The sequence below is a fragment of the Strigops habroptila genome, chromosome 5 (assembly GCF_004027225.2).
Source record: "Strigops habroptila isolate Jane chromosome 5, bStrHab1.2.pri, whole genome shotgun sequence".
In the NCBI taxonomy this organism is placed as follows: Eukaryota; Metazoa; Chordata; class Aves; order Psittaciformes; family Psittacidae; genus Strigops; species Strigops habroptila.
Window position 1 is genome coordinate 70,874,746 of NC_044281.2, and position 15,371 is coordinate 70,890,116.

At 41.0% G+C, this 15,371-nt stretch overlaps 1 protein-coding gene across 4 annotated transcripts in view; it reads right to left on the reverse strand.

Moving 5' to 3' along the window:
- Nucleotides 1-15,371, reverse strand: part of LOC115608805 (VPS10 domain-containing receptor SorCS1) — a 288,946-nt gene that overhangs the window by 19,093 nt on the left and 254,482 nt on the right. For all 4 annotated transcript variants that reach the window (XM_032919968.1, XM_030488155.1, XM_030488153.1 and 1 more), the window contains exons 19-22: nt 7,516-7,702; nt 3,385-3,518; nt 1,568-1,691; nt 457-569 (exon numbers count right to left, since the gene is read on the reverse strand). In XM_032919968.1, coding sequence (XP_032775859.1) covers nt 457-569; nt 1,568-1,691; nt 3,385-3,518; nt 7,516-7,702 — 558 coding nt within the window. The remainder of the gene's footprint in view (nt 1-456; nt 570-1,567; nt 1,692-3,384; nt 3,519-7,515; nt 7,703-15,371) is intronic.

Consider the following 15,371-nt stretch of genomic DNA (forward strand, 5'->3'; position numbering starts at 1 on the left):
GTCTTTCCAGTCTTTTTTCATAGATGATGCCATGAATGAACATATAAGCTTGCTAATAATAGCTATAAGCCTTGCATCCCTTCCAAATCTGAGTATCTTTATTTTTACAAAGCAGAAACCCTGTTTCAAAGAGTTCCTTTCACTATCTTTTTTCTGCTGAGCTGAGAAACCCCAGCTGTCTCTTCTGACTTTTTTTACCCTCTCAGTTTGAAATCCAAATCTTCAGCCACATATTCTGCTGTCATTAAAAAGAACATACTGAAGGCTGGTTCTGAGCAGCAGATTGTCATAGGATGGGATAATTCAACCTGTTTAAAATTTAGCATTCTGGCCCCAAACACTAGCCCAGTCTCCTTTTATAGTTGGTAGAAACAGAGAGAACAGCTGATCTAGTGGTAATGTAGGCAAAAAGCAGAAATCAGAATGACTGTAACACAGGTTTTGCATGTTGCTTACCTCCACCAGAGCTCTCTTGACTACTCTACTGATGTCCCTTCTCCACTCAGGGATATCTGGGTTGTAGTCATCCAGATTCGGAGAGAATGATAACCGCAGGGACCGAAATTGCTCTGCAGATACAATGACATGGTGGTGAGTAAAGACTAAAATGCCTTAGTGCTAAATAAATGAGCAAAACCTAGTGAAACCTGCTGCAGCTCATGATTTTGCTTAATCAGTCTGCAGGTGATGCACAGACTGTCAGAGAATCCAGCAGTGTGTCCCAGAGGTTCATTGAGAGATCTGGAGAATCTGAGAGATTCACTGATTGAGTGTCACAGAACTGAAAAAGGTGATCACTCCTTACTTCAATGGATGAACAGCAATGGAAAGGGAACTGTGTTGGGAACATAAAGTAAATGCTACCTTCTCTTTGACTTTTGAACCAGGCAAGCCCTGTGAAAGTAAGCTGTGATTATACTCTCATAGACATGCCCCAAAAACTTGAAATCTTAACTGGAAGGGGACAGGGATAAAGGTGGGAGAGGACTAGCCTTGGAAAACATACTTAATCTCTGTTGCTGTTAAGAGGTATGCCACATTGGCCATTATGACCACATGCTTAGTATAAAAAGCTAAAACTGAGATTCTCAGTGGTTCTTAAGCTCCATCTACGTTACATATTTGTGTGACCTGACTGCTTCCAAGGCCTGAATACAGTATCAAATCAGTACAGATTTCTGTACAGAACTACAGCACACAGCACTGACTTACCTTTCAAGCTAAGCAGCTTTTGCATGAGTTAAGAGGCCCCTGCTGGCCGAGAAGGGGGAAAACCAGCTTGCAAAACAACCTAACATTTTGACAATTATGTAAAGATGACCAAATAGTAATAGAGCAGATGTAAGGGCTCTGGAAAGGAGATCAATGATCTGCAATCATCCCAGTCTGAACTAATTCCAATCAGTGGCCTTCAGAGATGTTGTTCTGAACTGGTGACACTGGAACCAAGCTAATCATCTAACTCAAAGCATCCTGGAATAAAGACCTCACGTTGCTGCCAGCTAACCTGGCTCTCTAGCTCTTGCCTGTGGAGAATCCTATGTGAAATGAAGGGGGAAGAACTCACCATACACAGCAATAGTCTTTGTGTCCTGAAGAATTGTGTTCCCTGCTGAGACCTGAACAGTGATGGTGTTCATCCCTTCCACAGAAAACGTGAATGTGATGCTCCCTTCCAATGTGATCAGTGGCTGCAAATGTACCAGAAAAAGACAAATTAAATTAATTTGACTGGAAATGAAAAGCAAAAAAACCCCATCTAGCTTATTGGGATGGGTTGGGGAGGCCTAGATCCTAATACAAGGGCTTGCTCAAATGTCACACTTCTTTCCTAGAAATAGCTCTGGGAGCTAGTCATTTGTTCTGTCACAACTCAAGGAGATTGTGACAGAATCAGGAGGCAAATTAAAATTTCTCAGTTGTTCTGTTTGAACATGGAGATCTTGTTTTTGGAAAATGATGGTGTTTACTGAGGACACAGATCACCTCCCCTTGCCTTGGTATGAAACCAGTTTATCAATGAGTTGTGTCCTCTTGCAGCAGTCTCTGCCCTAACTTCTGTTTTTGCTTATTAATGAACTGAGATCTTCAAGGCAGCCAGTATTAAGTCATACTCTGTTGCTATTGTAGTCTGTAGTAAAACTCTCACTTCAACAAGAACAGAGTTAGACCAACTCTGATCACTTATGAGCTTAGCAGATCAGAGGGAAGGTTAAAAGGTGACAATCACAGCCTGTAAGTACCTCCAGGGGAAGATGATTTCTGATAGTACAGAGAGTTCTTTAATCTACAAACAAAGACATAACAAGATCTAACAGCTTGAAACCGAAGCTAGATACATTCTGACTACAAACACAGTGCATGTGTTCAATGCTCAGGATAATTAGCTGTGGGGAAATAGATGGGGAGAGGGTAAGAAAGAGAAGCAATGAATTCTCCATCACCTGAGGGGAATCATTAACACCAAAAAAAGTCAGGTTCTGCCTTAATCACAAAGAGTTAAATAGAGCAGAAGGTACTGATTAAACCCTTGGACCTGCATTATACAGAAGGTAACCATGTGTGGTTGAAGGTCCCTATTGGCTCTACAAAATCCATGTGAATCTCTCCCCTCAGAACTAGCTAGGGTCTCCAGGAACTTCAGCCACAAAGGTATGTAAAGACAATGCCTGTGCAGATTTCCCTGCACTGCAAGCATAGAGGCAGTGGAATGTGTTACATACTGTTCTCATATCCGAGCAGAGCCGAGAGGCACGGAGGTGTGTTGGGAACCATTTTATCCACCAGTAGCACATGATAATTAGGTCTTCTCACACACATGGTTTAGCATAGAGTGTGGGGGCTCAGGACTGGGTTCAGCATATTTAAGGGGAGGCACAGAACTGATGGCAGTCTCTTCTCTTGTTAGTCACCAGAGAAATGAGGTTTAAAATCTAGGGCTATGTAAAGTCACTTCTAGATATAAAACCAGCTTCAGTTTGAAAGGTTAGTTGCTAAAAAAAAAAACCAAAAAGAAAAACCAAAAAATACCCACCCCCCTGAGATTTGCTGTTGTTATTGAAGAAGGGATGGTGGGGGAAAACATACTAGAAACTCTTTCAGTTTTTGGTTCTCTACATCCACCTTGATGAAAATGCAGGAAGAAAGCTATTGTCAATTTGCATGAAATGGCAATAAATCCTACAGCTAAGTCACAGCAACAAATACAAAGCAGTTCTTACATTCCAGCTTTGGTATACCAAAGAACCATTAGTCTCTTGGTCTCTGGATTATAATTTTCTTGCATGACTATTTTGAAGCATTCCCAGATCCCTCTCTCCCTCCCTTCTCAGTCAGATAGCTCCTCCAGGACTATTCTGTCCTCAGTCCATGGGGAATACAAACCTCTGTGTTGTTCCCAAACCACCAGACATAAGTAAGCGTTCCCACTTGGCTCGGCCACAGTACTGCTGTGGCATTGACCTCCTTGTTCTTTGTGGTGACGAATGGTAGAGATAAGTGAACATGTTCCAAGGGGCCTGCAGAGACAGAAGCAGTAGGTGAGTCCTTCCTCCATCTGAAATAACCTGGGGGAGAATGGAACTGGGGTGAAATCCATTGGTTTAGGGGAAAGAAATCCTCCTAATCACTGTGAGGCATGGCAATTAATGTTTCAGCATGGTGCCATTTCTAGAGAGGTAAGCTGAAATCTGTTCCTCATAGAACAGGAGCTACCCATGTACTTAGACCTGAAAAACTTGGATGAATGTCATATGCTCAGGGATGTTATATACAACTTAAACAATAGGGGCAGAGCCCTGTTATGTAAATATGGCCTTCACCAGGAAGACATAACGATGTGCAAGACGAATCACTTCAGCGGACATGAAGCATCTCTGCTGATGCAAACTGCTATGATTTGGTGAACTTCAGCAGCGGCATATCTGTTTATATCAGCTAAATGTTTATCTGAAGGCAGCTATTCACTGAGTGCCTTAATTTTAATGTTACCTTATACTCCCTCCTTTTCCTCAATGAACTCTTTTATTTCTTTAGTATAAACAGAACATAATTCATTCGACAAGTGACATTATGCCCAGGGTTACACATTTCCCATCTTCTGGAGACAGATAGGCCTTTGTTGTTACATCTTATTCTATAGATTATTTTTTAAAATGTGTTCTGACTGTTCACTTAGAGAACAAAGCAATTGTCCCGAGTGACAGAGAAAGAAAAAGAAAGAAAGCCCAGGGGACATGGGTTTCTTAAACAAATTAAGGCCACAGCTACATGTCCTACATCTGCAAGCACCCCTGTGATGATAAACAAAAAACACAGCCTGGGAGGATTGATTGTCCATATGGAGTTGAGACGCACTACTAAAGGATTTTATCTATTTCAGGACAGGATTTTTGAGGACATATCCCTACACGTATCACCACTTAGACCTTGCTTTTCAATCTAAAGGAATACTACCTATTTTGGAGAAAGCACCCTATACCCCTGTACAGCACACATAGGCAGAGAGAGAGAGATATGAAAACATTTTCCCAAATCAGACTGTATGAACAATGCCAAAACATAAACAAGGACCAGTGTTTCTGACTTACTACTGAAATGCCGCTTTCTCTGGGCCCTAGACACAGCCACTGCTTAACCTGAAGTAGTCCAATTAAGAGTTATCCACAATCAGACTAACTAAAGCCTGCTATAAACCAGACCATGGCTCATGTTCTCTTTTATAATCAGCAGTCAACACTCTTCTTGAAAAGTCATGAGAAGCCAGAATTTCGCCCTTATGATTTTAATGGCATTCCCCTGCTCAGATGCATTTCCATGACAAGGCTGTGCCTGCTTTCAGCAAGACTCTGAGACCTAAAAAACAGCAGTTTCCCAGGCTAGACATTTTGCAGCTCTGGTATCCTTTGGGATGTTTGCCAAATGCCCGATGTCAGCACAGTCCTCTAAAGGAATACATTTTGTAACACTGGATGCAGTGACAGCAATGACAATGGAGCCCATGTAAAGCCTGATACACTCCAACATAACTGCTCTGAATATGTCTCAAATGATCCCGCACTGCAGAGGGTGCCCAGCATCTCCTTGGACCTTCACTATATGTCAGCTAGGAAAGGACATGAAAGAATGGCTCAAGGAAGCCAAATCTGAGTATTTCTGTGCACAGAGATGATGGGTCAAAGTGGCTGAAATGCTGAACTATTATCTGGCCAGCAGATGGGGATAGCTCACTCTGGATAGGCCCTTGGTAGAAGACTGCAAGACTGCTTTCTCCCGCATTAGTTTGAAGAGAATTCATTTTTGAGCTTCACGCAGGGCTATGGAGATTACAAACCTTCACCTGCCCCAGGAAAAAACTGGGTACAAGTCCCAGACAACAGAAAGGGAGAAGCTCAAGTCCCAGACAACAGAAAGGGAGAAGCTTCTCAAGAGGTTCACTTGGACAGGTCACGTTATTCTGAAGCATTCAGGCAAATGTGTAACTAACTTTCCAGGGGAAAATTTTGACCTGTCAGGACAGTCCAGAGATAGAGGATTGGCTGGAGAAGCAGTTTATGTAGAATTTACTTTCCATCCACCCCAAAATGCTCCTGCTTTCCAATAACCTGCATTTCTGTATCCCTGGACCAAGTGCAGCAAACACATTGGCCCTGCAGCAGCAGCAGGATGAGGAGGGCAAGCGGTGAAGGCTTTACTCTTATGTTTGAGTTCACAAGCACTGTGGTTCAGTGCCTGCAGTTCTCCCCTAAGCAAGGCTGCTGGCCACAGATAGAAAAGGGTGTTGGAAGGCACAGATCTGGCTGCACATACTCATGTATTAACCCTGAAACAAGGTGTCACGTAGTCACCAGCTCTTCCTCAAACTCTCTGGATGTTCAGGCTGCACACTGCTTTTCTGTGGATCTTAGCAATACAGTATATGTGTCTATTGTAAGGACAGATATTGTTACAAAACTCCCCAAAGGCTAAGCTCACATACCCCAAGCAGAGAGCTGAATGGCAATGAAAGCATTTAAACAGGATTTAGAAAATTTGTGGATCTAGGTGTTAGGCTCTGGAGCGTCTGGATTTACTGTGCATCTCTGACCTCAGCCAATCTATTGCTAGTCTGAGTGACAATATGCTTGGTTTGCAACCTGTTTTGAAGTCCCTAATTCTTATCATGTAGAGAAAGGTGAGACATAGCCCTTGGAGCTGTCACTTCTGCAGGGGCTCAGGCACATGTAATCTGGGCCTGGCTGCAATGATCATGAAGTATTTAAGTCTTATGCTGGTATTACCTATTCAAAACACAGAAACACATGCTATCAGCTGCTAAGTTGCACAAACATGTCCGACTACTGTTTATTTCATCTACTGCTTAAACAATCAAAATGGTTCTTAAGCTTCCAATGCCTCAAGAAAATGGATTAAACCAGCTATAAACCAGAAAGCCACTATGAGTGAGAGTGAAGGCTGGACACCTGCCAGCCAAAGGTATTTCTGAAGGGAGGCATTCAGGGAGATACGTGCTCCTACTTTTCTAGTGTTCCCTCATAAACCTCCTATCTCCCACAGTTATAACTCCCACTGCTCCCATCTGTTGATATGACAGTGCACTGTTAAAGAGCTGCCCTCTTCCACTGAAGAGGCATCTGCTTTCATGCTGTATCAAGTAATTCCAAAACTGGAGTTAAAATATATGGAATGTGCTAAATTATCTAGACAGTATATGGAGTTAATTTGGTAGAGGGTAAGTGGCATTTCTATTATAATAACTTCGAGTTTTGGAGTTTCCTTTTTTTTTTTCCCCCCAGTAAATCTGGCACAGAAGCACACAGTTGAAACATAAATCATCAACAAACACACCCCCCACCCACCCCCCGGTATAAAGAAAATGATGGTCCAAACAAAATCCATTAGGTGTGTTACAACATTTCAATAATAGGTTGACCCTTTTGCGTTCATAACCATGTGCTGGAATAAATATGAAAGAACACATTGCTGGTTTTATGCAAGGACTTGAGATACATTTCAGTTGTAAATCAGAGACAGCTGAAGTATAAAAAGGTTGAAAAGAACAACAGAAGAGCAATGTGAAGATAATATTTTTTCTTGTAATACTCTTTAACACCATGATTTTGGTTCCTATGACAACAGAAAGACTGAAATGTACTGTTTTCCATCCCAGAGGTGGTTGTATTTCATTAGCGGGCAAAATACATGTACAAAGTAAAAGTCAAGGCTTTTAAAAGTGATTCAAGATCCTCAATGTCTTTGTTTTTCTGGAAGTGTAAACATGCTAATGAAGGTGAGTTTCAGAAAGAGCTGGACACTCCTTTGAGGTGTCTCAAATTAGAATACCCAAAAATAGTTTAAAAAGAAAATGTCACTGTTGCTTGTGGCTCCTCTCAGTCTGGAGTCCTCTCCTGGAGGACAGACAAACACTCATCATACCGCACCACTCAGCTCCCAGCTGCAAAGCCCCAAATGTCATCTCTAATGACAGCAGCTAACAGCAAGTATGAACATACATACATGTTACATGCAGGTAGAGGACAGCATTGTCAGAACCCAGGCTGTTTTCCACCATCACAGTCACTCGGAATATGCCCACATTCTGGTAGATGTGCTTGATCCCATCTTCTGTTGAGCTGAGATTGGCATATGACACAGCGATGCCATCTCCAAAATCCACCTGAATGAGGGATCTCTGGAGGTCTCCCTGTGGTAATAGAGAAAGGGTCAGAATCAACTCTGCTTTTCTTTTGAGAGACTGGATCAGTGGGGTGACCTAGACCAACCAGTGGATAGTCACAAGGTCTGATGTTACCAGAAGAAAGGTGGTCATTTCATAAACTTGCTTGGTATTCAGTGGAGAGAAAGTGACTCCTCCTTGAGGCTGACACAGTTGCACTGTGAAGGTGTCCTCCAAGGTGTAAGCCCTGGCTTTCCCAATTATTAGGACGACTAGGGAATCTTCTGTAAAATATGTTGTCTCCTTTCTCTGGGTTTCCTTATAATGAGGAGCAGAGGTGTAGTGAGGACTGGTGTTCCTGTCAGCAAGCACTCAGGACATGGGTAGCTATTGAGATTGCCTCAGGAGCCTTTTGCACAACCCACATTGTGAGCTTTTGTATTTAAACCCATAAAAAGCAGAAAGATAAAACTGAGAAGTCTTCAGGGAAAGGTCAACTATATCAAAGTGGTGGGGTGTCAAAAGAACTGCTTCAGCTTCACATGATAATGACAGCTTACAGCAGCTTATGACTTGCTCAGTGGCCTGATTTAAAATGAGCTGGGTTTGTATTTATTTCAGAACAGCTACCAACACTACTGACACTAAGTGGGACCCTTTGTGCCTGCCTCAGAAGGGAAAGGCTAATGAACTGACAGACCTGATTAAACTCTTCTCCTGCCTAGAGATAATCCCAGCAGAGTAGGTTTGTGGTGTAACTCAGAATGCCATTTTGTGACATTAGTCTCCTGGGCTGCTAATCTAGAATGTTTCAGAATTGTTACCATAAATTACAATAAATAAAGGAAAATCACAGCTGGGAAACAAACAACCCCCACCACAAACCAAAAGTCAAGGATCAGGAATCTGTATTCTCCATGCCAGAACAGAGATCTGCTAATGTGAAACAATCCTGAAACAGGCTTTTATCTTCCACTCCTGAAATTGAATTCCAGCCTGGTGCATGCAGCTTCATCAAACTCTACATCAGAGTCACCTAGACCAAAAAGGCTTTTAAAACCCAAAGGAAGAAAGCAATGTCATTATTCTTCTCCACAAAAAAAACCCCAATTTTTAAATTTTTTTGTTTGTTTATAAGCCTGTTTAAAAGACTGAAAAGTGAGTCATGCTTGCATACAGAAATCCATTTAACCTATGTCACACACACATGAAACACTCGTAACATTTTCTCGTATCACAAGGCAGTGATACATCTATGATAAGGGCAGTTTCTGACAGCTGAACAGTTAGACAGCCTACACTGACCTGTATAATAAATGTGGCTGCTATAGATCCTCTCACTTTTAGGTAAGATGCTGTACCTTGTCTTAAATTTTAAGCATTTTTACTCCTTTTGAATGTCGTCCTCAGTGGCTCTGCACGATGCTTTTGCAGGGTATGTTGGCTGGCTGTTGCTATGGAGCAGCTCACTCCACAGCCTGGCGCACTGAAGCAACTGTCACTGTCTGGAAGCATGATGGTAAATTAATAGCTGAGGGCAGTTCATAAAACTGGCTGAAAGGACGTTGATTTTACTTTGGCTTGATTTCTTTTTTTTTTTTTTTTAATTTTATTTGTTTGGTTTTTTGCTTTGTTTTGTTTTTCGCTTGAGAGGGAAATGGTCCACTGCATGCCCAATTGCAATGAAAAATACCCAAGTAAATGGTTGGCATCAGGCAGGTTTCCACATCAGAAAGGGAAATTTTGTGTGTGTGTGTGTGACTATGGGAGCGAATTGTAACATAAGCTTTTTATTCCTCATGTTCTCTCAGTCTTTTTATAACTTGGTGTGAAGACAGAAATAGTGGAGGCTTGCCTGAATGGAAAGTGGGAAGACCAGAGCTATACCTGGGGATGGCAAGAGAGAGAAATTTTCCCAGATCGTCTCTTTTTATAGACTGAAGCTGTAGCGGTTACACTGCATGCTAACTCAGCTCCAGATTGCCCTTGGGTAGTTCTCAACTAAGTTTCTCTTGGTAATTAACTCAGTAATATCTAGAGTTTTCAATGACATATTGTCAAGCCTAAGAAAGGTGCTTGAGCAATGCAAACTACTAAGGCCTCCATTCAGCAAAGCTCTCTGCAAATTCTCCATTGGATGCTTTACTAGAAGTTCAAGCACCTGCTTCTGTTCTTTGTGACACAAATTGCTGAGGCAAGGGCTCCTACCCGTGTTACACAGAGAATCAAACTAAGGGAATCATTCAAGTCCTCATGAAGAGCCATGAGGAACAGAGGAGATGGTCTTAAGTACAGAGTTATGTCCTTCGTTGAACTGAGTTATATGAAAGAAGATGTGCAGTTTCAAACATGATGCAGTGGTTTCAGCACTCCTGACTGTTTGACCAAGCCAACAGAAGGCACCAAACGGCATTTAACAGAAGGCATTCTCCACAGACAGAAGTGAACATACATGAGCTCCTCAGCTCTAAACCCCTTTTAGAGAGGGAATATATTCTTTCAAGCACGATGCTGGACTCAGACCAAAGACAGAGATCTCTGAAGTACTCTTAGATGCTCTCCCAATTCTTCTAGGGCATCACCACCAGGGTTTTAGTCATCTTTTCCTGCTGAAAAAGAGACGATGTCTCCAAAGAGTAAAGCCATACTGCTGCTCCCATGGTTAAAGCTGCACTATCACATGGATCCTGCTGGCTTTATCCTCTCAGAGCGTATCTGAGGTCATGAGGTTGAAGTCTGTTTCAGGTCAAAGTATATTCCTCTGCATATTTGAGGTTGCAGAGGAAGATGAAAAGACTGACAGCATTTTAGAACAGCCCTGAATCCGCAAGTGTCAAAATTTGTACTCTAATGTTTTTTTTCTCGTCTTCATTTTGTCCATAGCCATGAAACCTACAGTGTCTACAGGTACTGCCAGGGAAGTGAACCATTTCTAAGGCATGCAAGATTTAGATTTCAAATTTTCTTTCAAATTCCCAGGGAGAAAAGATGCTGACAGAGGCATCTGAAAATCTAATTAAAGAAGAGCTTCAGCTGCTGTTCCCCCTGTCTTTTTCATTTGTCCTGGCCTTTCCTGGTTTGTGTTAAAACCCTGTGAACTGGAAATACATTTTCCATTCAGAAAGATCCAGGTTATAACACTTATCTGAAAATACCATATTTTGAAAAGCTGGCATTTAAAATTCTAGCTTAGGAAGTCGGAGGAAAAAAAAATGTCAGGAAAACAAAGAGACTGTGTGTTGATGCGTTCTAATGTTTTATCTGTGCCAGCTTAGAGCACAGGCAGAATAAGACAGGAAGAGAAAGCAGGTGAGCCAAAATCAAAACATTTCCCATACAGCCCACAGCTGACCAACATCAACTTCAGCTGCCTTTGTCTCAGGCAACTCTCCAAAGCCACTTGCAAGGGGCTGTTTTACCGAGAGAGGTAATCAGGCATTGGAACAGGCTGCCTAGGAAAGTGGTGGAATCATCATCCCTGGAAGTGTTCAAAACTCATATAGATGAGGCCCTCAGTGACATGGTTTAGTGGTGGTCGTGGCAGTCCTGGGGTAATGGTTAGACTTGATGATCTTAGAGGTCTTTTCTAAGCTAGTTGATTCTGTGATTCTATGAAGAGAAGTTTTATTTTGTGACAATCTGATGCATACATATACATCTTGCAAAAACCTTTCTTGTTGCTTGTTCCAGCTTCTCATCATCATTTTGACAAGCCCAATACTACATGATAAAGTTTTTCTGAAGCTTTTAGCTTGATTAAGGCAGACACAAAGCTCCCTGCATTACTTCTGCAGCCACAGTGAAGCACACGGATGCAATCAGCAAGAAACTATGTTTGGGCAGGCTTTCTGGCCTTCATTGTAAGAAGTCTTTAATGCCAGAGTTCTTAGGTGTCAAGGGAGAAATATGCCAAGCTGGTTGCTTGTGGTGATATCTCTGCATTCAGCTCCTATATCTTAAGCACACTAAGCTAGTCAACAATCAATTAAAACTGCTGAAAAATTGAAAGAACTTCTGATGGATGTTTTGTACCTTGTACTAGATATATGCAATATTTATATGCTTGGATATAACCCGAAATACACTGCCATCTTGGTAAAAGTTTTAGACCAGCCAAAGACTCGAGCATATGCTGAACTTCAAGTATGAATACTCTTTTTAGCCTGAAAAGAAACCCTGCGAATTAAAAACAAGTTTCCTAAGCCCCCATATTATGCCCTTTACCTATACAACATTTGTTAGTAAAATGTAAATCAGAAATTTACTGTTTTCTAAGGAATTTTCTCATTAAATATCCAGCGGTTTCCAAGCATACACAAATGATTCCCTCCTCTTTTCCTACCCAAATGCACATTTTTCCTGAATCTTGCCAAAATAATAAGTGTGGAGTGTACACAGGACCTGTGTGCTCAAAAAAACTTTGTGAAGCTTCCTGCCTCAGGGTATATCGAGAAGCAGCCTGTACAGTTTGCAACGATATTTTTAAATTTTGATTACTTTTATGCAACTCTCAGTATTTTAGTGTATGTGAGAACCGCCTAGAATGATTCTCTCTCATTCTGTCTGAATCTTGCCCAGAAGGCAGTAATAATTAATTTTCCTTATTGACTTCAAATACTTGTATTTAAGTGGAAGTAGTTAAGCACTGAAACACAGCTCAAGGTTTTTAATTTTGGTTCCCATGTTTCAGATTTCATTTTTAAGTCTTCAATTATGCACCGACTTGTGCGTCTTCCTTACACTTGTTGATAATGGAATTATCCTTTACAAGAGACAGACACTGCTATTGTTTTGGATTGTCTTAATGGATTAATGTTTTGTGCTTTCTTTAGAGTAACCCTTTTTGGTATGTTCCTGTCACCGTCAGAAAGCATCCATCAAAGATATTTGTGTTGCAACTGAACATCTACAATTGGGATATCTTTAGTCTACGTCTGTTTAAAGCATATGCTTAATTTTAAATAGACATTCAAGTCCAACTTGATCAAGTACTGAAAAACATGCCTTCCTGTGTAAACTCCTGCTTTCAGAGAGATGCTTTCAACTTTTTAAAATCAGAAACTGAACAGAAATATGCCTTTTATCAAAGCAAATAGCTTGATGCTTTTCACATGTACTTCTTTTTCTGCACCAAACCGGTTAATTTTCCTAATCAAATCATGCATTCTGACTGCCAGTTATGCTAGCTCAATTCAGCTATGAGCTTTTTCTACAGGACCAGATCTTCTGTGCTCCACAGGAATCAATAAGTACAGCGTCTCAGGATTATGCAGAATAATTCAACTTGTGTGACTGGAAGTGCATTGGTAGACTGTAGTACTGTGTGTTACCATGAAGGTGAGGTCAATGTTCATACATTTTCATGGAATTTCAGCAGTGAATTTAAAAATGCATGAAAGTATTTGATTTCTCCCAACCAGCTCGTCATCATCAGTAACACAGCAAATGCAATTGTAATTCAGAAGACAGCTGTTGGGGAGAAGGGATGTGCTGGTCTTTCATCTATGTGTTATTAACAGCAATGTGGTGATATTAGTAAGATAAACAGCCATGATTCAGCATGGGCACTGAAAGTTAGGATGAAGGTTTCCTATTTCTGTAATCATTACAAACTAACTCGTGATATCAAGAGAGGGAACACAGTAGGATACCATGAAAAACTACAGACTGTGCTTTTAAGTACTACTAGCTTTGCATCTTTGAGTTCATCAAAAATCAAAACAATCTTGATGCTAAGCTCATCTCCAGAGACTTCAGCTGAGTTGAATTCTGAATTGCACCAAATGTCAGTGCTGAGGTGGGAAATGCTAACGGTATTGTCCCCCCAGCAAGATTCCCGAGCTCATTAAATGCGCCTGAGACGCAACATACATTGTACAGCCATTTAGAAACATTGTTATTACAGAAAACCATAGTGGTCTTTAAGTGAGAGAGAGTTCTCTGGCCTTATGAGCATTCAGCACATAAATGAAAGGCATGGAGGGCATGAGGAAGAAAACAAAGATCTTTCTTCTAATGAGGGAATATCAAATGAGGGAATAAAAAAGCAGGAAGTTTAGGTTTCTTACTCAAGGTCATGCAGAAAGAGCTCAGAGTGCGGCTCAGGAATGAGTTCAGATTGCCAGAATTCTATCCCATAGCCTGAACTGTAGGAACAAATGAGCTTTCCCCACACATAGTTTAATCCAAACATCATATAGCAGCAGCAAGTAGTGACAGGCAAACCAAAACCTACTAACAGTGGAGTGACTTTTTCAAGTGAGAACTGAGGCAGACCTGAATGTCAAAGAATTTTGATTGTTATTTTATCAAGATAAAAAATAAATTAGAGGAGGCAGTTTCTCTGTGAATTATCTGTAATGAAAGAGCCAAATCTCTGAACCTTTCTACTCTGAATGTCTTTACTGTCCATCTCCTCAGCAAAGATGTATGAGAAATCAGATGAAACAAGTTTGAAAGCTATTGTGCTGAATAGCGTTGTTCTGGAGGCTGCAGCTTTCAGTGTCTCTGCTGAAAGCACAAGTATCTGATGTTCTAACAAATAACTCAAACACACAAATAACAATGGGTTTGTGACAGGCAAGAGACCTACATGGCCATGTGACAAGAAAAACACACAGAAACAACACACAATAAAATTCTTCTATTTTCTACAACAGAGCAGCAAAATATGTCAAGGACATTGGGTTGAAGAACTTCAGCAGAAAAAACAGCTTTGTAATTTTTGGTTTGGGGATTCTTTTGTTGCTGTGCAAAAACAGAGTAAGGATTCATGTTATTTAGGCTGAGAACAACTCTATTGTTCAACACTGCAGTGTGAGAGGTACCAGCCTTGAGTCTGGGCATACAGCCCAGGCCAGGGCAAAAGATTAACATTTAAACTGGTAGGATTTTGAGGCAATGGAAAAATTTGCTTTTAAGCATAACTAGTTTTCTCCTGTGCTGCCATTTAGTGATAAAGATGCTGTTGCTGTTCTGCTTAGCTCAATAGAAATTTAAGAACAAAATTACCAGCTTAAGTATGGTGCTCTCCTTGTTAAACACTTTCGCAATGTTTTGTAAAATGGGACATATGCTAATTACAAAAGGAATTTATGATGCTTCCTGGCTGTTGTCACACAATATCATGATGATTGTACCCAGAGAACTAACCTGGAAAACCTTTCCAGTAATGAGACCAAAGATATTAAGTGTGAAGTGACATTACGAACAGTTTTAGAAATCCTAAAAGGTGACAAAAAAGACCACTTTGTAAAGCATACTTATATTCAGATCATTTAAATATGAGCTGTTGGTTGGCTTTGCTTTAATGATATTTATATGCTACCAAATATAAATGCTTTACAGGAAAATTTTATGTGAGTCAGGGTTAGAGAAACTGAGCCAGAATCCCAGCTCTCGGGAATCAGCAATGCTCTACACACTGATGGTTTTGGTGCCTCCACTTGCACAGACTCAGTCATTGCTTTCCTTTTCTGTCTTCCTCAATAGCAGAACATTTCTGAATGACTTGCCTTTGTTTCTCTTTAGACATCTTTTACTGATATTGTGTTATTGTCAGAATGACACAGTCCCAGCCTTCAGCATTACTGCAGGCACAAGCAAGATCTACAAGAAAACTCTGTGCTGTGTGGTTCCTGCCCGGATTCCCACACCTGAGTGAACACATCAGGTCTTTACTGCTGCCATTTGCCTC